The sequence below is a fragment of the Caloenas nicobarica genome, chromosome 32 (assembly GCF_036013445.1).
Source record: "Caloenas nicobarica isolate bCalNic1 chromosome 32, bCalNic1.hap1, whole genome shotgun sequence".
Classification (NCBI taxonomy): domain Eukaryota; kingdom Metazoa; phylum Chordata; class Aves; order Columbiformes; family Columbidae; genus Caloenas; species Caloenas nicobarica.
In genome coordinates, this window is record NC_088276.1 from 456725 (window position 1) to 480447 (window position 23723).

The following is a 23723-nucleotide window of genomic DNA, read 5'->3' on the forward strand; positions in this document are numbered from 1 at the left end:
GGAGATGGGATGTCCCAGGAGAAGAGCAGGACACAGTGTGTGTGCAAGAGAGACATGGAAACAGTCTGTCATGCTGCCGGGTGCCAGCTTGGGGCTGTTGCCTCTTGCAGCCACCATTTTGATCATTGTCCTCTCACCAGGTCTCAGAGAGCTTGTTCTTCCCCCCATGGAAGGACACCGAATGACTAGGTCAGAAATCCAGGTTTGCACTGAGGGTAGATGTGAGCATGCACATCCTGTGCGGGGGCAGATGTACCCTAATAAGCACAAATGCCATCAGCTGTTCCTGTGGGTGCCATGGAGGCCTGTAGGACAGTGTATTGAGGTCACTTCATGTTGAGTAACTTCCCCAAGAAACCACCGGCATGCAGCACTGGGATGTGCTTCCTTGAACCGAGGTCCCTGTGTCCTCCCTGGAGACCTGCTACAGCTCCAGCACCCAGACCCACTTGCTGCCCAGTTTTGTGGCTGACAACGGCACCATCTCTGCTCACAGATGTGTTAGGACTATTTTCTGCAGCTCTTGCATATGCCGAGCATTTGCATTTCAGAACCATTTCTCCCCTTCCTGTTCACATGGGCATCCCATGAATGCATCACTGCTCTCTACCCCAGTGTAGACAGGTACAAGGCCTTCTCCACCAGCTCCTCTCACCAGTGCCACTGTTTTCTACAGCATCCTCATCCTTGACTGTGGGATGCCCAGAACAACCCTCCCAAGACAGTTTGACAAAGCCACTGAGCAAAATGCTCAGGAAAGCTTTGAGGTGCACAGAGAGCCCATGAACATGTTGACAAGCTGCTCTCTTCTGAACAAGCCCAGAAGACCTGGACAGCATTTGCCGTGTCCCAGAAACTTGCCTGGAAGGTTGGGTTATGGAGAAAATTTTTGGTGCAGGAAGGGGCAGACAGGTGCTGGTGGAACTGGCTGGTATGACCGTGAGACATGTCTCGAACACCTCAGAAAAGTCATGGCTCTCAGGGAGGTTGCATAGTGCTCTGAGAAAGAAAATATCAAAAATGGCTTACCATAGCATCATAGAATAATTGTGGTTGGAAGAGACCCTTATTATCATTGAGTCCAACCATAATCTAAATCTGGCACTAAACCATGTCCCTAAGAGCCTCATCTGTCTGTCTTTTAAACACGTCCAGGGATGGTGACTCCACCACCTCACTGGGCGGTCTGTTCTGTTGCTTCAAAATCCTTTCTGTGAAAAAATGTTTCCTAACATCCAATCGTAACCTTCCCTGGCACAAGTTGAGGCCATTTCTTCTTGTCCTCTCACTTGGTACTTGTTAGAAGAGACCAACATGCTCCATACTACAACCTCCTTTCAGAGAGCTGTAGAGAGTGATAAGGTCTCTCCTCAGCCTCCTCTTCTCCAGACTGAATTCCCCAAGGTCCTTCAGCTGCTCCTTGTAAGACTTGTGCTCCATCCCCTTCACCACCCTTGTCACCCTCCCCTGATCTCTCTCCAGCACCTCGATGTCTTCCTCGTCATGAGGGGCCTAAAACTGACCACAGTACAAGGGGATGATCTCTTCTCTAGTCCTGCTGGCCAGACTATTCCTCATACAAGCCAGGATGGTGGTGGCCTTTTTGGCCACCTGGGCACACGCTGGCTCAGGTTCAGCTGCTGTCAATGAACACCACCAGGTCCTTTTGTGCCAGGCAGCTTTCCAGTCACTCTTCCCCAAGCCTGTAGCGCTGCCTGGGTTGTTCTGACCCAAGTGCAGGACCCAGCACTTGGCCTTGTTAAGCCTCCTACAATTGGCCTCAGCCCAACGATCCAGCTCATCTAGATCCCTCTGTATGGCCATCCCACCCTCCAGCAGATCAACACTCCAGAACAATTTGTCGTCATCTACGAACTTACTGAGGGTGGACTCGATCACCTCATCCACATCATCGATAAAGAGATTAAACAGAACTGGCCCCAGTACCAAGCCCTGGGGAACACCACTCGTGACCGGCCACCCACTGGATTTGTCTCCATTCACCGCAACACTTTGGGCCTGGCCAAAGCATCCTTGTATTCCTCTTAAGCCTCCCGTCACTCCTTCCAAAGGTTATAAATTCTCTTTTTATTCCTAAACTGCAGACACAACTGTCTGTTCAGCCAGGCCGGCCTACTTCCCCACTGGTTCGCCGTCCGGCACACGGGGACAGCTGCTCCTGCGCCTCTGAGATCAGCTTCTTGAAGAGAGACCAGCTTCCTGGACACCTTTGTCCTTCAGAACTGCCTCCCAAGGGACTCTGCCAACCAGCCTTCTGAACAGGTCAAAGTCTGCCCTTTGGAAATCCAAAGTAGCAGTTCGGCTGACCACCCTCCTGCAGTTCAACTCCTGTCCCTGCACTGCACACCCCACAGTTCACCCCGTGTGTCTGAGGACGGTGTCCAGTCTCTTCTTGAACACTGACAGGTTGGGGCCGTGACACCTCCCTGGGGAGCCTGTTCAGTGTCCAGCACCTCTGGGTGAAGAACCTTTTCCTCATGTCCAACTCACCCTCCCCTGGCACATTGTCCTGCCATTCCCTTGGGTTCTGTCACTGGTCACCAGAGAGAAGAGATCAGTACCTACCCTTCCTTCTCCCCTTGTGAGGAAGCTCTAGCCACCATGAGGTCTCCTTTTAGTGTTTTCTTCAGCTCTGATGGTCAGAAACCCCTTGGTTTGCTTTCTGCAGCAGAAAGGAGAAGCCACGACCTCGAGGCAATGGGAAGGGGGATCCTGTCCCTCACACACGGCTCAGGGCTGTTCCTGGGACCGTGGGATGTGGGTGTGCAAGGCCGAGGGAAGGACAACGCTGGTACAACACCTTCTAGCTTCCCCATGTGGCTGCAAGGGGGCAACGAGGCCCCAGTGCCATGAGGACAACATGTCTTCTCCTGGGCCTCAGTGGTAGAGACAACTGCCATGGCCAAGGGGACAAAGACCTGGGTTCTGTTGGTCCCTTCCAGCCTCACCAGCGCCCTTTGCCATCTCCATCACAGGCTGTTCTACACCGTCCTACACCTGTCCCTCTTTCCCTGCAGGCTGCACACACCCATCTGCTTCCCCACCTGCTCTCACCCCAGCATTTCTGTCCCTTCCCTGATGTGTCTGCACCCTCACTGGCTGCTCTTTGGAACACAAACCATGGGCTGATCCAGCTCCCTCTGGGTGACCTCTTGCACCACGGCACTGCCCTTCCAGTGACACTTCTTCCTCCTGATAGCCTGTCCTCACCTTTCAAGTTGCACTTTCTGGCTTTTTTTTTCTCTTTCCTGCTTCTTCCCACTAACAAGGAAAGCTCAACCATCTCAGAAACTGCTCTTCATGCAGGAAACCCAACCCGTTAGGATTTTTGAAGGTCTTTTACCTGACCGGAGAGAAGTAACCTCACCATGATCTTCTAAATCCCAGGACTGCTGCTGGCCTTTCAGCTTCTCTGATAGACACGACCATGTTCCTGCTGCTGTTCCATCATATACTCAGGTGGGATGGACATGACAACCCATCCCCAAGGCCTCTTACTTGGTAGGGCTTGTGGCTACTTTGGCAGAGGTTCTTTCCCAGCCGTGTTCCTTCTGCTGGGCTGTCACCTCCAGAGACAGAACTGACCCCACAGTCCCCTTCACAGCCACACGCTGCTTACTGGATTATGAGTTACCGAGACACAACTGACCTCATATACCACACCCATCCATCTCCCTCCTTAGCACCCAAGACCTGACCAAGACTGAAGCGTGTTCTACACAGTGCTACACGTGCCTCTCTTTTCCTGCAGGCTGTAGACACCCATCACGCTTCCTCTCCTTGTTCAAATTTGTCAAATATATTTCCTACTAACAATGTGAGTGAAAAGCACTCCTCACTCATGTTCATTTCACCTCTCGTACATGATGTGCGTGCTCACATCTCATCTGTACAACACAAACTCGGACTGTTGAACTACTCATTCAGTGTCCATCCATGGAGGGAAGAACAACCTCTGTGAGCTGGGGAGAGAGGCCAGGGCTGGAAATGGAGGTTATGAGGGGCCAGTCCATGATGATGCCCTGGGGCAGCTTCCGCGGGGTGTCCAGTGCACAGGGGCACAGCCCAGACCCTGCTCTGCTGGTCCTGCAGGTCTCTGGCAGGAGGCCTGGCTGTGAGAGGACACTGCTGTGTGCCCAGCCCCGCACACACACACTGTTTATCTGTACCCTGGTGTTTGCATCTGTGGGCCATTTCCTTGGGAATGTTCTTGAGAGAAGGTCTGGAAGCAGACCTAAACCTTCAGGGCCTGCCCATAGGAGATCACCTTTCTTTCTGGAAAGGCTGTTGTGAGGCCAGCTCTGTCACAGCAGTGCCCATTGCCTGTCCCTGCCTGCGCTCACAGGACTGACACACAGCAGGACGGTGACCAGGCTGCCAGAGCACTCAGGCCTTGCACCAACACAAGGGATGAGAAGGAGAGTGTGGGAGTGGAACGAGAACAGCTCTGGAAGGCCAAGCGCTGCTGCTCCCTGGCAGTGCTGCCAGCCTGGACTCTTTTCCCCTCCTCCCATGCACACAGGAACTGTCCCTGCAGCTCCAAAAGGCCTTGCAGGATGGATATATATTGAAAAACAAGTCACTACAGGACCCTTTATTTTGTTTAAATACACACAGATCATGGCTCCTCATTTACACAACCAGTGGTTATAAAAGAAAAGAAGAAAGTAATTTAGAAAGGGGATGACAATGTTATCACAATTAAAAAAACCATCAATAACAACAGAAAATAGAGATGAGAGGCTGGGCCTGTAAGTAGTTACATTAAAACTGCTATGTAGAAGGAGATGGAGAGTTTATTGCTTCGGAAAACACTTAGATATGAGTTTCCACAGGGCATCCTTGAGCTCCTGGTTCCTCATGCTGTAGATGAGGGGGTTCAATGCTGGAGGCACCACTGAGTACAGAACAGACACCACCAGGTCCAGCCATGGGGAGGAGATGGAGGGGGGCTTCAGGTAGGCAAACATGGCAGTGCTGACAAACAAGGAGACCATGGCCAGGTGAGGGAGGCACGTGGAAAAGGCTTTGTGCCGTCCCTGCTCAGAGGGGATCCTCAGCACGGCCCTGAAGATCTGCACATAGGACAGCACAATGAACACAAAACACCCAAATCCTAAACAGACACTAACCACAAGGAGCCCAGCTTCCCTGAAGTAGGACTGTGAGCAGGAGAGCTTGAGGATCTGGGGCATTTCACAGAAGAACTGGTCCAGGGCATTGCCCTTGCACAGTGGCAGTGAAAATGTATTGGCCGTGTGCAGCAGAGCACTGAGAAACCCAGTGGCCCAGGCAGCTGCTGCCATGTGGACACAAGCTCTGCTGCCCAGGAGGGTCCCGTAGTGCAGGGGTTTGCAGATGGCAACGTAGCGGTTGTAGGACATGATGGTGAGGAGGGAATACTCTCCACCAAATAAGAAACCTACAAAGAAGACCCGGGCAGCACATCCTGCATAGGAAATGGCCCTGGTATCCCACAGAGAGTTGGCCATGGATTTGGGGACAGTGATGGAGATGGAGCCCAGGTCAAGGAGGCCGAGGTTGAGGAGGAAGAAGTACATGGGGGTGTGGAGGTGCTGGTCACAGGCTGTGGTGGTGATGATGAAGCCGTTGCCCAGGAGGGCAGCCAGGTAGATGCCCAGGAAGAGCCAGAAGTGCAAGAGCTGCAGCTCCCGTGTGTCTGAGAACGCCAGGAGGAGGAACTGGGTGATGGAGCTGCTGTTGGACATTTGCTGCCGATGGGCATGGGGCACTGTCACAAGAAGAAAACACAATGACAAGTTAGGGGAGACTTCTCTGAGCAAAATCAAAGCCATTTCTCACACATCGCCCCCTGGTCCACACCCTCTTGTCCTTTTCCAGACCTTCCTTCAGCTCCGTGGCTGAGCCCTGGGTGGTGCTGGCTGGAGGTGCCGTGAGGAGCAGGGCCTGTGCCCGCTGGCTGCCCAGGAGTCAGCCCTGCTCTGCAGCAGGGGGTCATGGGAACGGAGGGCAGAGGCCAGTCGCGGGGTTCAAAGTTTTCACCTGAAACTGCTGATGGTGAAGAAGAGCCTGTCAGCATCTGCACTATCACAGAGAATGAAACAGGACGGTAAAATGAAATTTGAAATGTTTGGGTTTTTTACAGCTTCATAGAATCACAGAATGTTAGAGATTGGAACAGACATTGAAAGATCATCTAGTACAATCCTGCAAGTGCCCTGGATTGTTCTTGGGTGTCATAAACCCTCAGCATTTCTGCTGCACTCAGGGAGAACAGAGCGAGTCCTGTCAGGCAGGAGAACGCCTGTGGGTCAGTGCAGAGTGAGGGCAGCTGCTCTGTCCCTCTGTCTTGCTCCAGCTGCCCTGGGCTGGCACCTTTCTGAGATGGAGGCTGATCACACTGCCATGTTACCCTGAAAAGCCACCAGGCACTGCTGAGAGCAGAGGTTTGCAGGTTGTAAAAAAGGACAGGTCAGCCTAAGGCTGATGGGTTCAGCAGATGTGATGCTGCTGCTGTCCGTGCGCAGAGGAGTGGCTGAGGGGATGTTCTGAGGCTTCTGGCAGATGTGCTGGTCACTCAGAGCTGCAGTTCAGGACTCTCAGTGACTTGTTAAAACTTGAGAGCTCCTTTTGCATTTATCCTTTCCTACGCTCCCTTCACTCCCCCCAGTCTTGGAACAGGAAACTGAAAGGACAGACTCAGGAAAGCTCCTTATCTTTGAAGTAATATCTGTACCCAGGCAGCAGAAGGACCCTGCCCTGCCGGGGGTCGCTCCTTCCCCCCGACAGCTTCTCCCCTCAGTGTTGTTGGGATCTCCCCGGGCAGGCTGAGCGCTGACCCTGGCAGGCGGCAGAGTCCCTGCCCCGGCACAGCCCTGGGGTGCAGGGACCCTGCTCTGCAGGACAGCCCTGGGCACCCCTGCCTGCACATTTACATTTACACCCCACAGCCATCCTTGGGAGAACACAGCATTCACGTATTGTCACTCTGACAGTGCAGAAGGAAATCCCTGCTCTGCAGCACATCCTCCTCCTCTGATCAGACAATCTCTGAGAGCTGTACTTACATCTCTTGCAGGCTCTGTGATTTCCCAGCTTTCTGAGATACTACCATGGTTTGCAGATGCAATGGTCAGTGGCCACAGGCTTAATATCTGAGAAGATTTCTCTCCCAGTGAGCTCTCAGCATCCTCCCACCCCCGACTGTGTTTCCCTCTCTCTCCCTGGCTCCTCTCCCCTCGGTGCTGCAGGCAGAGCCCTCAGCCCTGCTGCGCTTTGCAGAGGAGCTGCTCCTGGGCAGAGCTGTCTCTCTGCAGCGCTGCCGCTTGCCATGAGCTCCCTCTGTCCCAGGAGCCCAGCCCAGCTCAGCAGCACAGGAGCAGCCCAGGATGTCCCTTTCTCTGTCCCCTCTGGGCTCCCTTGTGGTGTTCCTGCATCTCCAGGGGAATGTCCTATGAAACAGTGTGAAGTAATCAATGATGTTTCTTCTCTCACTTCTACAGAGACAGTTCATTAATGCAGTAGCATTTTTCATATTGGAAAAGAATTTGGGCATGAGAAACATTTTTTCTTGTCCCATCGTTAGATAGGACACCCCAAAGCTTATACCAAAGGCTCAAATTTTTCCAAGCTGGGAAGGAATATCTTTAGTTGAGGGAATTTAGGCATTTTATTCTGGTGCTATACTCCTAGGGCTAGAGAGACACTCATCAATCTTTGGCCATGTCATGTCTGTGCTCTGAAGCAAAGCCTTTGCACACATGGGCCCTTGGACACCTGGTACCAGGTTTCCTTGTGGAAGGTCAGAGCTGGGCTGGTGCCACAGCTGGGGTGGTTGAGACCAGATGTGAGGCAATGTCCTCAGCCAGGGACCTGACTGGGTGAGCTGGAGCTGTTAGTGTTGCAGACAGAGCTGTGACACGGATGGAATAAACTGCCAAGGCAGGGTGGCAGAAGTTAGTTCATCTGGTCTTCAAGGACCGCAGCCTCCAAGCACAGCAACAGCCCAAATCAAAACTCGGTCTATACCTGTGAGGCAATTCAAGGGCCTCATAATGAGCGGTTTCTACTGCAGGAAGAGTCCTGCCTCCCTTCTGCTGCTGAATCCTGTTGTAGGAAACAATCACCTTGCCAATAGAATAGGCCCGGGCAAGAACTCTCAGCAAAGCATATTTTAAAAACAATTTTGCAAGACCGGGTGTTCTACCCAAAAGTAGGTACACAGAACTGGGCAAAAAGCCTACGCTTAGATACCCCATAAATCCAGGGTGCAAATTCCCTCCCCTGCTCCCCATTGGTTGGATACTGCAGGATTTACAGACTACCCGACACCTGCCTCAGTTTACCTGTCTCATTCATCTAATTCTAACAACTCTCTGACCTTGTTGATTTTATTAAAATATGGATTTCTGGCTCTTTGGTTACCCTATCACTTAGCTTAACTTTTTAAATACAGTAATCAGTTTGTATTCTGGGATTATTTCAAAGAGACTTTGTTTTACATTAAGGATTCATAGTCTGATGTCTCTCATCCCTTACCCCCCGCTGGGGTCAGGTGTCAGATCAGTTGTAAAAACAACATTCCTCCTTCAATGGCTCCTTACAACTCAACCGCCACACTGAAACAGAAGAGAGGGCAAGATGGGAACACACAGCACACAGCTCTCAAAACCCCATCACAGGGACTTCTCAGATTGGGGATTTCACCAATTGATGCAAAACCCACAGAGAAGCAAACACCCCATAAATGACACATGCGAGGCCAACAGGAGTTTGTTTTTAATTGTGGCTTTGGCTTTTCTGCCCACTGGCGCTCAGTGAGTGTTTCTGAGAAGCGATCCCAGCCGTGGGTGCAGGTTGCAGCTCCTCCTCGAGGGGCCTGTGGGCAGGCGGGCCGGCCGGCAGAGCTGCCCCTGGCTCTGGAAGGGCTCTCTGAGCTCCTCCTGGCCAGAGGCAGCACTGGCTGCTGGTGCCCTTGGGGCAGCTTGGTCCCTGCTGGGCAGCTTTGGCGCTTCCTGGACTCTTCCTCCTCCTCTCCAGCATCGCAGGTGTCACATACTGTGTCCTCCCTCATCCCAGGCTGCAATCTGCCTTGGTCACCACTGGCTGCTTTTCTGATTTGTAACTCCGGGGCACTGAAGCCTTCCTGCTCCTCCTCCTCCTCCCCCTGTGTGCTGAGGGGTCACAATCCGTGATCTCCACAAACTGGCTGTGGACGTCATAGCACCGCTGCGGGGATCTGCTCCGCTCCCTCTGCCTTGGCTGAGTTTGTTCCTGAGCAGCTTTGGGTGCGGAAGGACACTGGGAGCTGCTGTTGGAGGGCCCTGGAGCTGCATCATCCCTTAGGGCTCGGTCACAGCATGGAGGACTTGTTCTCCAGCTCCGTGTCCTCCTCACTGAGCGATGCTGCTCCGTGATCTCCACAAACCGGCTGCGGAGATCATAGCCCCGCCGCGGGGATCTGCTCCGACCTCTCTCCCTTGGGCGGGTTTGCTCCTGAGCAGCTCTGGGGGCAGGAACAGCCTGGGAGCTGCTGCTGGAGGGCACTGGAGGTGCTGGTGCAGACTGGGAGCTGCTGCTGGAGGGCACTGGAGGTGCTGGTGCAGACTGGGAGCTGCTGCTGGAGGGTCTTGGAGCTGCCTCATCCCTGTGAGTGCGGTCACAGCCCAGGGGACTGGTTCTCCCCCTCCTCCCGTCTGAATGTTCATAGTCCGTGGTGTCCACAGCCCAGCTGCGGAGATGGTTGCCCCACTGCGGGGATCTGCTCCGGGCCCTCTCCCTGGCACCGTTCTCCTGGCAGTGGGCAGAAGGGCTGAATCCCTGCTCCTCTTTGCTGCTGTCCTCTCGCGCAGTGTGGGGCACACGGTCGCGGGGGTGACAGCGCAGCGGGCGCACAGCTTTCCTTCTGGACACCAGCCTGACGCAGCCGTGGAAGAAGCGACGCAAGCAGGAGCCCATGGAGGAGCTGCTGTTGATCCTGCCTGGCCAGATGGGCCACAGCCGGCCCGCAGCTGCCTCCCGGGCACCTGCCTGGCTTTGCTGGCTGCTGCTGGCTGGTGCGGAGGAGCTGCTGTCCTCTGCAGAGTCCTCCATGCCCCCCGCCATGTCCTGCAAAGAGAGCTGTGAGAAGCTCCTGCCCATTCCTCCTAACAGGACCCATCAGTGGGGAACCCCCAGAAGCTGTGAGGGAACAGCTAAGGGCCTCCCAAAGGCTCCTGGAGGCTGCAGAGGGGCCAAGGAGGACAAATGGGATGGATGCAGGTGGGATGCTGGGAGAGGGAGCCGTGCTGCAAATGTGCAGAAAGCTGCTGTGTGGGAGGGAAAAGAGAGCGCTGCCAAGATCCCTGAAAGAAACCCGCTGTCCATCTGGTGCCCTGACGACCTCCCCACAGCCACCTTAGTCCTACAGGGCAGACCCTGCGGTCCCACAGAACCCACCTGCTTGCTGCCGGCCGCCCGCTGACTGAGGAGGGAAAGGGCGTGTGATGGTGCCGGTGAGGAAGAAGCCCTTTGTCCAACTTCCAAATCAGAGCACCTGGGGAAAAAAGAGGGGTCTCTGCTGAGGGCTGTTCTTGCAGCCTCTTCTGGGTTCAGGCATTTTCTTGGAGCACTTTATATGACAGAGAGAATATGTAACTAAGACCGCAAATGGGAAATTTGATTGGGCTGAACGATGCAGGCGGTAATTGTCTGCTATGACAGAAACACTCCAGAGGATCTGAAGAAAAATAGCAAAGCCAGGAAAAGGAAACGTATTCTGAACACAGCTTAAAATTTGTGATTACCTGATGTAAAACAGTAAATAGGCTTGCTGCCTGAGAACTGTGTCGATGTCGCAAAGAACCACAGTCTCGTCGTTCATCTGGTACCACAGTCCATCGCTGGCCTGCAAAGAAGAGTGTCGGTATCTGGAGATGAACGGCATGGCTTCTCCACAAAAACACAAGCCAAAACCTGCCAAACCACAAGTGTTCCAAAACAAATCCGATCCAGCCCCTGAGGAAACCTTCCCCACTCAGATCCTTGGCTGCCAGAACACGGCCAGGAAAGTTTGTTTTCCCCAGGATACATTTTTCCCTTGTTCAGAAGGAAGTTGCTTTTCACCTTGATGTAGCAGAAGTAGTGTCCTGCACGGCAGCTGCCACCTCCATGCACCAGGACGGCGTATAAGGAGTAGAGGAGCGGTTCTCCAGCTGTCTGAGACATGTACGGGCGAAGATCCAGGTACTGGGGATACTCCACAACCTACGGAGAGAGCAGGAGGGCTCAGCAATGATCCAGAAACATTTGAGGACACAGCCTCTCAAGGCTAAAGGCCAGAAGTGTAGAAATGCGTCGTTTGGAATCATCAGCACTTGGTTTTCCCTAAAGCAACATGTCACCTTTTGGGTGGCAGGAAACTGATCTGGGCCAAAGCGGCTCTGTGGGAGCAGAGGACACGCTTGCCTTCCCATGGGAACTGTCCCCAGAAGGGAACATGAGAATCTCAACATGAGCTGCTTGTGACAGAACGTCTGGCGTTGGGAAACCCGCTCCAGGAAGAGAACGTTGCCCTCCAGTTGTGTACACACCTTGCTGATCTTGTCGCCGGTGAAAGCTTCAAACCTCTTCAGACACACCGTGAGAACCTTGGGCGCGCGATGGACCGTGAACCTCTTGGAGGCGGCAGTCATCTTGTCACACCTTGAAAGCAAGTACAGAGCCAAGGGCTGAAACGCACCATTTTTTCCCCAAAGGCCAGACAGCCTTTCCTGTCTCACACATCCCGACTCTATTTTAAGGCTATTCAGTACCATGAGGCCATGTTGAAAAACCTGCCTCTCGTTACTGTGCCTTAAACCAATGTGAAAAGATGACTTCTGCTCGATGACACCTTCACGCAGCATCTAGTATTAATATGTCATTAGTAATCGTCTTACTTGCTACATTTAAAGCAGTTTTCGCCATCCAGGTGCTCGGGTTTCACAAAGTCCTCCAGAGCTGCGGTGACAGATGCGGCTGCCTGGAGGAGTGAGAAGGGAGAGCCCTGAGCTCTGGGAAATGCCCTCGCCCAAACACTTAGGAGGAGTTTACACAAGAAAACAGCTCGATGACGCTGAGGAGACCCACTGTGAACCCGCAAGCAGTGTCCAGAAGGAGGCAGAAAGAGGGTGTGATGCTGAACATCTCCCTCATTCCCCAGGGATTCCCAGCACTCCCCAGAGCCACCTCTTCATGGCACCGCACAGTTCAGTTACGATGGTGTGCGGGTCACCAGTGATGGAAACAACACCCCCCATGAGCCTGGGAGCCAGACGGGTGTTGAGGGAGGGCAAGGGAAGAAGGAGGAGGGTACGTCACAGTGCAGAGAGGGGCACGTGTGCCTGTCCAGCTGAAACCAGCACCGACAGGGAGACCACTGCCAAGGCCTCTGCAGGAGAACACAGTCCATTCCACCTCCTGGCCACCACCAAGCTCTCTTGCGTTTGTCGGATACATTTTTAAGCCAACTGTGTAGATTCTGGAAAGCTCCAGTGGCCTTGGGACATCTTGAAGCACAATTACAAACCCTCTTACTTTGATATCCAGAGGAACATCCAGGAAGGCCTCGTAGGAATCGGAAACCGCTTGGCAGCTCCAGCACGTGACTGGAAGGCAAATGGAAATGCTCAGCGAGAGGGGAAGTCAACAGACTGTGCCGGGTTACGCTCCTCACACCCACTGCGCCAATCACACAATCAGCTGCTATCGCAGGCAGACAGGAGGGCACAGACGATTCCAAGGAGAGCAGTAGCTGTGGAAAAGTACCTCTGGATCTCAGAAAGCCCCCAAAGATCTGATGGACGATGGTAGTTGCTTGAGAGGAGATGTCCAAGCTGCAAACCAATGGGAAGGCAGAGAGTTATCTCCTCCAAGAGCCTGGCTTTGTCTGAAAGCCCTGGGCATAGTTTTCCTTGAGGGGAGGACATCAAGGAGTCCAAAGGGCTTGGGAACGCTGGAAAGACAATTTGCTTGTGCTTACTTGCTGCTTCCGCTCAGACAAGCTCTCTGCATGGCATCCACGGTGCAGCGTAAGAACTCGTGGGCGTCCTCCTGCCTGCCATGCTCGAAATTTTCTCCTATTTCTAAGGAAGAAGAAGTTACTAGTTCTCTCCTACGAGAATGGCATAAAACATGTCACAGCAGCTGGACTGACTTACGTGTGAGAACATCAACAACAGCCCAAGGCTCGATGGCACTGGCTGAGGAATGCAGGACCTGTTTAACGTGCGCTTCCATTCTGCACATCATGCAGAAGCCTTCCTGGCCACCTGGAGAGGGAGGGAGATGGGGAGGGAGAGAGGGAAGCTCCTCAGGTTTCCAGAATATCCACAGCAATGGGAAACCTAAGAAGTTGTAAGAATTCTTCACTCCTCCCAAGGGGCCCAAGTCCCAACAAGCCCGGGATGTTTAAGTGCACAGAAAACTTTCTTCAGAGGGATGCTGAACTGACGGAAGCTTTCTGTGCAATAAGCAAAAGAGATTAACTTGCAGGGATAGGGACCAAGAGCCCAGGCTAGAAATGGGTGCCTTTCTAAAGATGAACACATCCAGGTACAACAAGCCGCTTCTAGGCTTGAGTGTTCAAAGAACACCAACTCAGGGAGCTGATCAGCTTCCAGATTCTGGGAGCCCTTGGGCAGTGCCCAACAGATGTACAAGGAAAAGTTCTGAAAAGTACTGACAGGCCCGGCTGTGCTCCCCAGAGAGCAGGTGGTTGGCCAGAGGCGGGGTGTAGGTCAGGCACTGCAGGACGGAGTTGAGGAAGCACGTGTTGCCCAGGTTGTGCAGTCCCGCTCCAGCTCTCTGGCTGTGCTGCCAGCCCATGTAAATCTTCTGCGGGGGAAAGAGGATCCTCTGCGGCAGAGCCATTCCCTCAGCAACGACTGCCAAGAAAGCACATTGGAAGAGAGATGAGACCATGTTATTGCACAAAAGCATATTTAAAAGCTAAGTTCTGTACAGGAGCACCCAGGAAAACAAGGTCTATTCTGCAACACAGAAACACTCTGGGAAGCCTCACACTGCCCTTGAAATTTCCTGATGAAGGCACAGTTTTAGAAAATAGTGTGTTCCCCTGCTCACTTTGCCGAAAGTGCAACAAACCCACACTCTGCCTTCAGTGGCTTGGGCAACTTTCCTTTCCCTCTGGAGTCTTGAACTGGATCATCCCCCAGCGTGTCAGGGCTGGAGGGTGCCCAGCAGACCCCAGGCAAGACAGGGAAAGCCCCCAGTGCAGCGGGTAAGGAACTCGCTTCAGATGGGCAGGAAAGGTCTCTGTCCCACAGCACGGCTGCCGCCTGCCCGCCCTGCTGCCTCTCGCTGCCCGTGCCCTGGAGCAGGAGCTGGGTCTCCTCTGCCCACAGAGGCTGTGCTGGGGCCGGCTCCCAGCTCGGAGCAGCCCTGGCATTCAGGCAGCATCATGACCACCACCCGTGGGACCCGCCCTGCCAGCGTGAGGGGAAACGTGATCCTGGTGTCGAGCAGGGAGCGCTCGCTGAGCCCCCGCCCTGCCCAGACAATCAGGGCCCCTCACTCACCCATCTCCAGTTGCTGGGCCATGCACAGCTCCTGGGGCTCCACTGGAGATCCGCTCCCCTGGGGAGCCCTGTCCTCCTCCAGGGCCACCCTGGTGGTGCCGAGATGTTTCTCTGCCATCTTGTGGGTCCAAGCAAAGAGTTATAGGTGGAGAAGGGGGAAGCTTTGGCAAAATGCCAGGGGTCTGCCGGGGGCAGCTGGGAAAGACTTGGGTTGCACTCGGGGAGTCTTCAGCACAAGTCTGCCGGGGGCAGAGGGGAGTCTGCCAGGGGCAGCTAGAGTTAGGATATGGCTGGACTCGATGGTCTTAAGGGTCACTTCCAACCAAAATGATTTGCTAAATCTCTGAAAGACGTGGGCTATGCTCAGGGGCTCTCGCCAGCTCCGTGCTCCTGCCCTGTCCCGTCGCCGTCCTGTCGGACAGTGCGGGCTGGGGCCACAGCTGCGCTGAGCACAGGCAGGGCAGTGGGTGTCACAATGTGAGGTCACAAAGGGCCCCACTGTGACCCTGCGCCTGGGCAGGGAGGTCAGGCTGTCTCTTTGGGAGGCACAGGGTCAGCTCAGCGCTGGGCACCTGGGTGCTAAATTTGAATCCCAGTTTCTAAATTTCCACCACCCATTGCTCAGAGCATAGTCTGTAACAGTCTGTTGCACTACTCCATTTTCCTGGAGGCTGGTGCATGACGGGGATGTGACAGACCCACTCACTGTCGTGCTCCTTGGCCCAAGCGTCTGTGAGGATGTTCCAGTAATGAGTCCTGTTGTTTAGCTTAGTTCTTTCTGCATTGCTGTTTCACCACACGACTTGCTTTTCAAGGCCTAGGACAGTGTTGCGGGCAGTGCCGTGGGGCACAGCGTAGGTTTCCCAACATCCGATAGTGGCTTCTGCCATTGTAAGCACAGAGCTCTTGCCATGGCGGGTTTGTGGCAGTGTGATATAGTCAGTTTGCCAGGCGTCCCCATATTTACACTTCAGTCATCACCCTCCATGCCACACAGGCTTTAACCGCTTGGCTTGCTTGATCATAGCCAGTCTTTCACAATGGTGAATAACCTGTGCAACAGCGTCCACCCCTCGATCACGAGCCCATCTATGTGTTATATCCCTTCCTTGATGACCTGAGGCACTGTGGGCCCAATGGGCCATCAATAATTCACCTTCATCTTGCCAGTGCAAACCTACCTCAGACACTTTAATCTGGGCAGCTCGATCCCCCCGCTGGTTGTTCGGATCAGGTTCTTCAGTGACCGACTCTCGGGCACATGAGCTTCTACGTGGCGCACTCTCACAGGCAGGTTCTCCAGCCGGGCAACGATATCTCGCCAGGATTCAGCAGCCCCGATGGGTTGGGCTCTGCGCTGCCAGCGGCTCCGCTTCCATTGCTGTAACCAGCGCCACGGGGCATTTCCCACCATCCACGAGGCAGAGCACAGATGAAGCTTCTCAGACGCTGGGGCCTCTTCAGCCCCTGTCAGGATGGCGGGTGCTGGGTCTGGTGGGGCCTCTGCCCCACGGCGGGGGCTGTGGCCCAGGGTACAGCAGGGGCCACAACGGTTGGACGCGGTCGGTGGTGGCGGCGGGAAGTCGGATGGCCCATGGCTGCGTTCCAGCGGCACGGCCCAGGATACCGACTGTGTGAGCGGGTGGTGCCACGGAGACGTGGGGTCTGGAACATGGGGGTGGCCGGGGGGACGGGAGGGACGGGGAGGGCGGCAGAGAGGAAGGGGCCCCGGGGCTGGGCCGGGGCTGCTCGAGCTCAGGGGAGCCCTGATGGGCACCATGTCAGAGCTCGGCCTGGCCACCCGCGGAGCCGCCTTCTGCTCACATCACTCTCCACTGCCATTGGTCGGGAGGGCTGTCAGTCTCCTGCCCTGAGCTGATGCTGTCTGGGATTGGCTGCCTGGGCTGTCACTCTGCCCTGGTTTGGGGCCCACCCTGCCCTGAGGTGCTGCATCCGCTGATTGGCTGTCTGGGATTTCCCCCCTGGCTCGTCCCATCAAATGAGTGGTCAGACCACTTGTCAATCATTCATGTGCTGCACTCCTGCCAGTTGTGATTGGTGCAGCCAGCACGGCCTGCCCCTGAATGCTGCCCAGTTTGTTCAGCTCTCACCACCTTTCCTGCAGGCCTCAAAGCTTGATTGGCTGGTTACGTATCAATCACATGACTTGCCCCACCTCCTCAAATGCCATTGGCTGTCCTGGGTCCCCTGACTCCCCATAGACTTCTGGTTGGTTGTTGCCAGGCAACGAGCCGAGCTCAGCCTAAAAATGAAACTGTGGGCCCTGGACACAGGCCGTGGGTGATAAAAGACACGTTGGGACCCTAAACATGAGGATTTGGGCCCCAAGAAGGAGGCTCTGGGCACTCAAAAGCAGGGTCAGAGCAGATTACTCAGGCCTTTATCCAAACACCTCTTTGGCAATTTTTGGGGTAGAGTGAATGTGCACTCCTGGGAAACAGCTTCCAGTGCTTGACTGTCCTCAGGATTGGGAAGTTTCTCTCTTTCTGTAGAACCTTTCCAAGCCCAAACATCCAGATTGTTTTTACTCATCTACTTACACACTTACACAGACCATAATATCCTACCTTGGACACAAGAATGTTGTGGGGGATGATGCTGAATGCCTTGCTGACTTCCAGGTAACAGACCACTGCTCTCCCCACGTCCTGCAACCCTGTCCTTTCCTCACAGGAAGCAAAGAGGATGGACAGACACCACCTGCCCTGGGTAAACCCCGTCACCTTCTCTTCCAGACACCGAGAAATGGGGTCCCAGTGGACATGTTCTGGGGCACAGCCCTTAGTTCTCTGATAAACAGGACTTGAGTCTGGTTGAGTTTCAATCAGAATCAGTCATTTTATTAACAGATATCAAAGCAAAAGGCTAGGTAATAAAAGGCAAGCAAACAGCGCTGGGTGTGTGGGGAGTCACCGCTCCACCAACACTCACACCGCTTACTTTTTCCCTTGGTCTTTTATACTTTCTTAAGTTCCCTTTTCCAAGAAGTATCCTCCTAGTTTCAATTCCCCAGATTAACGTGGCGTTGAGGTTTCTGCACACGTCTCAGAGGTTTAGGTGGTCGCCTCTCCCCTCCTGGTGGTCCTCAGGAGGAAGGCTTCTCCTCTTCTTTAGTGTCCTTTTCTTTACTCTTTATTCGGTGCATGCGTAAAGTGGGTTTTCTTTAAGCAAGTTGTTAGCGCTACCTAACGGCAATATCCTTTTCTTTACGTAAGTCGTTAGTGCTACCTAACCACAACATCCAGTGTCCTTGCTCCATGCCTTAATTGGTTAAGTCAGTGCACTTATCTTAACTTCTTGTTGGCGCATTTTTGCAATGCTAGTACACTAATACTTATTTCTGTCCCCTGATATACTCTTATAGTGACACGAATCACAATAACACATTTCACAGTTCCCCTGCTCACCCATTGGCCATTTTTGAAAAGTGCACACAATGTGCGAGAGCTGCCAGTGGTCAGGGAGTCCCCCCAGTCTCCATGAGCTTTCCAAGAAGGTGGAGAGTGGCCTCACTGTGACATCGTCCTGCTGTCTCAGCTCCTGGGATGCTGCCCCTCCTGTCCCATAGACTGGAAAGGATTGTGTTAGTTCCAGTGACCCCTGACTTGATCTGCACCCACTGCTGGTTGTTTTCGTCCAGATTCCTGCCTCCAGTCACAGAGGCCAGAGAGAACTTGCTGGTGAAGACAGAGGAGAAGAGGACACAGGGATTCTCACCTCTTTTTCTTATTAAAGTCATTGGTGGCCACCCAGTGTCTTTGTTTCTCCTTTAACTGTTCCTGCAGTAGTAACAGCTCATTAGGTGACCCTTAATAGCCTTACAGGTCTAGACTGAGTTTTGCTCTGGACTGTTGCTGTGCTTGGAGGCTGCTGTCCCTGAAGACCAGATGAACTAACTTCTGCCACCCTGCCTTGGCAGTTTATTCCATCCGTGTCACAGCTCTGTCTGCAACACTGACAGCTCCAGCTCACCCAGTCAGGTCCCTGGCTGAGGACATTGCCTCACATCTGGGCTGAACCACCCCAGCTGTGGCACCAGGAAACCTCTGAGTTACCCCATGGAAACCTGGTACCAAATGTTCAAGAGCCCATGTGTGCAAAGGCTTTGCTTCAGAGCAGAGACATGAGATGGCCAACAGATTGCTGAATGTCTCTCTAGACCTAGGAGTATAAACCCAGAATATAATGCCTAAATTCATTCCGGGGAACATATTCCTCCCCCAGTTTGGAAAAATTAGATCCTTTGCTGTAACGTTCCTGGTGTCCTGCCTAATGATGGGACAAGAAAAGGTGATTCTCATACCAATTTACTTTTTAATACAAAGAACACAATGCTGGCAAGAAGTGTCACTGCTGAAGAGAGAGAATCAACATCAGTGATTACTTGAGATTGTTTCAAAGGATGTGCCCCTGGAGCCCCAGGGACAGCTGGAGGGAGCCCAGAGGGGACAGAGAAAGGGACATCATGGACTGCTCCTGTGCTGCTGAGCTGGGCTGGGCTCCTGGGACAGAGGCAGCTCCTGGCAAGCGGCAGCGCTGCAGAGAGACAGCTCTGCCCAGGAGCAGCTCCTCTGCAAAGCGCAGCAGGGCTGAGGGCTCTGCCTGCAGCACCGAGGGGAGAGGAGTCAGGCAGAGAGAGGGAAAATGCAGTCTGGGGTGGTGAGACAGCTGAGAGCTCACTGGGGGAGAAATCTTCACAGTCCTTAACACAGTAAGTCTCTGGGTGCAGGGTGGTGCAGATGAGGATCCTGCAATTATCTCGCAGAGCTGGCACGTCCCATGGCTGGTGTGGAGGAGAAGGGTCTGCTCCTCAGCAGGGATTCCCTGGATGGACGGGGCACGACAGTTGCCTTCTCCCAGCTGCAGGGGGTGAAGCTGGATGAGCACCCAGGGATGCCCAGGGCTGTCCTGCAGAGCAGGGTCCCTGCAGGGACTCTGCTGCCTGCCAGGGTCAGCGCTCAGCCTGCCCGGGGAGATCCCAACAACACTGACGGGAGAAGCTGTGGGTGGAAGGAGCGACCCCCAGCAGATCAGAGTCCTTCTGCTGTTGAGAGGGAGCTGCGTGGGTCAGGTCAGCTCACAGCTCCAGCTCAACCCCAGGACATTTGCAGATGTTCCTTCTGAAGGACACTGAGGAAGCATTTATCTCATAGGGATGATTATAAGTTTTGAGTTTTTTCCACTCTTGGTTGTCTGGGTGGGCAGTGGGACATGGGAATTTATTTCTCTGTCCTGGAGAAGGTGCTGAGACCCCAGTTCTCTTTAGGACTTGTCAGAGCTGCTCCTGAGCCCCTCCACACACAGAGCTGCCCCTGGGCAGTGGCCAGAGCCAGGAGGTGTGAGCAGGGCAGAGCTGAGCATGGGAGATGGGGTATGTGACACTGACAGGGAGCAGATTCAGGGGCAGAGAAACAGCTCCCAGCAGGGACAGCTCCATGCAGCAGAGACATGGGCAGGGAGAGGGAGCTGGGACCAGAAATGCTGGGGAGAGGATTCAGGAAGCCCCCTGCCCTCCCCTGCAGTGCAGACGCATTTCCCAGTGCAACCCCCTGGTCTCCTCCCCTCCCCAGCAGAGCCTCTGCCCCAAAGCCATGGGGTCCAGGTAACGAGTCTCCACCTCAGCAGCTGGACCTACAGGTGAAGGGTTTCTGGAACGTGGTACACAAAAAAGGTGCTACAAGTACTTGCTCTACAGTGTCATCATGTGAGTGGCAGCAGCACAGCCAGGTAAGGAGAAGGTTTCACATCATGCCCGTCTGCCTTTCTGGCCTTGCTTTATTTTTCAGGAGCACTGCAGGGCTCTACCCTGTTTCTCCACCTGTCCCTGGTGCTCTGACTCTCTGGACTTGGGGTGGGAATGTGGGTCCATTTCAGTTCTGACACCAACGCAGGGGGTCTTGCCCCAGAGGTGCATTCATGGAAATTAGGTGCCCAAGCTGCATTTTAAGCTGTGATGACCCGTGTTTGTCATTTGGTGGAAAAGGAGAAATAGCTGACACATGCCTCCATCAGGGATGAGGTTTTTCATGAGAAATGGCATGTTTATTTTGCTCATAGAAGTCTCCCCTAACTTATCACTGTCTCCTCCTCCTTGCACAGGTCCTCATGTTCACAGGCAGAGCAAATGTCCAACAGCAGCTCCATCACCCAGTTCCTCCTCCTGGCATTCACAGACACACGGGAGCTGCAGCTCTTGCACTTCTGGCTCTTCCTGGGCATCTACCTGGCTGCCCTCCTGGGCAACGGCCTCGTCATCACCACCATAGCCTGTGACCAGCACCTCCACACCCCCATGTACTTCTTCCTCCTCAACCTCGGCCTCCTTGACCTGGGCTCCATCTCCATCACTGTCCCCAAATCCATGGCCAACTCTCTGTGGGATACCAGGGTCATTTCCTATGCAGGATGTGCTGCCCAGGTCTTCTTTGGATATTTCTTATTTGGTGCAGAATATTTTCTTCTCACCATCATGTCCTATGACCGCTACGTTGCCATCTGCAAACCCCTGCACTACGGGACCCTCCTGGGCAGCAGAGCTTGTGTCCACATGGCAGCAGCTGCCTGGGCCACTGGGTTTCTCAATGCTCTGCTGCACACGGCCAATACATTTTCACTGCCACTGTGCAAGGGCAATGCCCTGGACCAGTTCTTCTGTGAAATGCCCCAGATCCTCAACGTCTCCTGCTCAGACTTCTACCTCAGGGAACTTGGGCTTCTTGTAGTCAGTGCCTGTTTAGCTTTTATGTGTTTTGTGTTCATTGTGCTGTCCTATGTGCAGATCTTGAGGGCTGTGCTGAGGATCCCCTCTGAGCAGGGACGGCACAAAGCCTTTTCCACGTGCCTCCCTCACCTGGCCGTGGTCTCCCTATTTGTCAGCACTGTCATGTTTGCCTACCTGAAGCCCCCCTCCATCTCCTCCCCATCCCTGGACCTGGTGGTGTCTGTTCTGTACTCAGTGGTGCCTCCAGCAGTGAACCCCCTCATCTACAGCATGAGGAACCAGGAGCTCAAGGATGCCCTGAGGAAACTGATGGCTGGATTCTTTTCAAAGTCATTAAACTTCCCATCTTCTGCATATCACTCATGACATAACTCATGACAGGTCCAGCCTATCTTTTTTTTTAATTTTGTATTTGGAGATGATTGTTTGGAGTTGGGGGAAGGCTTGTTTGGTTTTGCTTTTTTAACTATGATAATATTGCCCACAAAGAAATGTTATTACTCGTTCCACTTCTCATTCTCTGTTCACCTTTATAGTTTGAGTCATAGACTTTGTAAATGAGAAGTCGTGCTCTCTGTGTATTTAAAGAAAATAAATACCCTGCTGTGAACAGTTTGTCTGAGATCTTTCCTCTGCAACCTTTGTGAAGGTCAATACAATGTGTCTGTTGGCAAAGATGGAGGAAACAGTCCCAGCAGAGCTGCTCTGCCAGGGAGCACCAGCCTTGTTCTTTCCAGAGTCCTTCTCTTTCCACTTCCCCACTCTCCTTCTCAGCCCTTGTGCTGCTGCAAGGCCTGAGGGCTCCCAGGGCTTGGTCACAGTCGAACTGTGTGTCGGTCCTGTGACCAGGACAGGCAATGGGCACTTCTGTGACAGAGATGGCCTCAGAACAGCATCTCCAGCAGCAAGGGGATCTCCTTAGCACAGTGCCTGAAGGTTTAGATCTTCTTCCAGAGTTGTTTTAAAGAACATGCCTAAGGAATAGACTCTCAAGGGGCTCATTGTTTGGCTTGTTTCTCTGTGGGCTCAGTGTGATGGGATCAGGGTCCCAGTGTGGCTTTCGAGGGACTTTGGGCTGGTTGTTCAGCAGTTGCTTGTTGGTGGCCAGCACCCACACACATGGTGAATAAGGCAGGGTCCCTCTGAGCACCCTCCGTGGCCACCCAAGAGTTTGTGTGGGACGCGGTCAGTGGCAGTGACCACCATCAGCTGGGGCTGCCTCCCAGTCTGACCAGTACGGCCCTGCAGAGTCACCACAGCCCGGGCACCACAGCCCACTTGATCTACAGAGCAAAACCCCCAGCTCGGGGGCTGTGGGGAGCGTGGGGACAGGGTGCAGGAATGGCAGCCAGGCCAGTGCAGGTGTGCTCTCCCTAGGGAAAGGCTTTGTGGGGAGATGGGATGTCCCAGGAGAAGAGCAGGACACAGTGTGTGTGCAAGAGAGACATGGAAACAGTCTGTCATGCTGCCGGGTGCCAGCTTGGGGCTGTTGCCTCTTGCAGCCACCATTTTGATCATTGTCCTCTCACCAGGTCTCAGAGAGCTTGTTCTTCCCCCCATGGAAGGACACCGAATGACTAGGTCAGAAATCCAGGTTTGCACTGAGGGTAGATGTGAGCATGCACATCCTGTGCGGGGGCAGATGTACCCTAATAAGCACAAATGCCATCAGCTGTTCCTGTGGGTGCCATGGAGGCCTGTAGGACAGTGTATTGAGGTCACTTCATGTTGAGTAACTTCCCCAAGAAACCACCGGCATGCAGCACTGGGATGTGCTTCCTTGAACCGAGGTCCCTGTGTCCTCCCTGGAGACCTGCTACAGCTCCAGCACCCAGACCCACTTGCTGCCCAGTTTTGTGGCTGACAACGGCACCATCTCTGCTCACAGATGTGTTAGGACTATTTTCTGCAGCTCTTGCATATGCCGAGCATTTGCATTTCAGAACCATTTCTCCCCTTCCTGTTCACATGGGCATCCCATGAATGCATCACTGCTCTCTACCCCAGTGTAGACAGGTACAAGGCCTTCTCCACCAGCTCCTCTCACCAGTGCCACTGTTTTCTACAGCATCCTCATCCTTGACTGTGGGATGCCCAGAACAACCCTCCCAAGACAGTTTGACAAAGCCACTGAGCAAAATGCTCAGGAAAGCTTTGAGGTGCACAGAGAGCCCATGAACATGTTGACAAGCTGCTCTCTTCTGAACAAGCCCAGAAGACCTGGACAGCATTTGCCGTGTCCCAGAAACTTGCCTGGAAGGTTGGGTTATGGAGAAAATTTTTGGTGCAGGAAGGGGCAGACAGGTGCTGGTGGAACTGGCTGGTATGACCGTGAGACATGTCTCGAACACCTCAGAAAAGTCATGGCTCTCAGGGAGGTTGCATAGTGCTCTGAGAAAGAAAATATCAAAAATGGCTTA

The 23723-nt window shown here is 53.7% G+C and overlaps 2 protein-coding genes across 2 annotated transcripts; one reads left to right on the forward strand and one right to left on the reverse strand.

Moving 5' to 3' along the window:
* Nucleotides 1-4817: 4817 nt before the first annotated feature.
* Nucleotides 4818-5750, reverse strand: LOC136000272 (olfactory receptor 14J1-like). The gene has a single exon (XM_065654051.1). It carries the CDS (start codon nucleotides 5748-5750, stop codon nucleotides 4818-4820), a length of 933 nt encoding a protein of 310 aa, XP_065510123.1.
* A 14956-nt stretch (nucleotides 5751-20706) lies between these two features.
* On the forward strand, nucleotides 20707-21669 carry LOC136000383 (olfactory receptor 14J1-like). The gene has a single exon (XM_065654162.1). The coding sequence runs from the start codon at nucleotides 20707-20709 to the stop codon at nucleotides 21667-21669; it is 963 nt and encodes a 320-aa protein (XP_065510234.1).
* The last annotated feature ends 2054 nt before the right edge of the window (nucleotides 21670-23723 follow it).

Bases quoted from the DNA above. Each gene is read 5' to 3' on its own strand.
- LOC136000272 (XM_065654051.1), bottom strand. From the start codon at position 5,750: ATGTCCAACAGCAGCTCCATCACCCAGTTCCTCCTCCTGGCGTTCTCA.
- LOC136000383 (XM_065654162.1), top strand. From the start codon at position 20,707: ATGTCCAACAGCAGCTCCATCACCCAGTTCCTCCTCCTGGCATTCACA.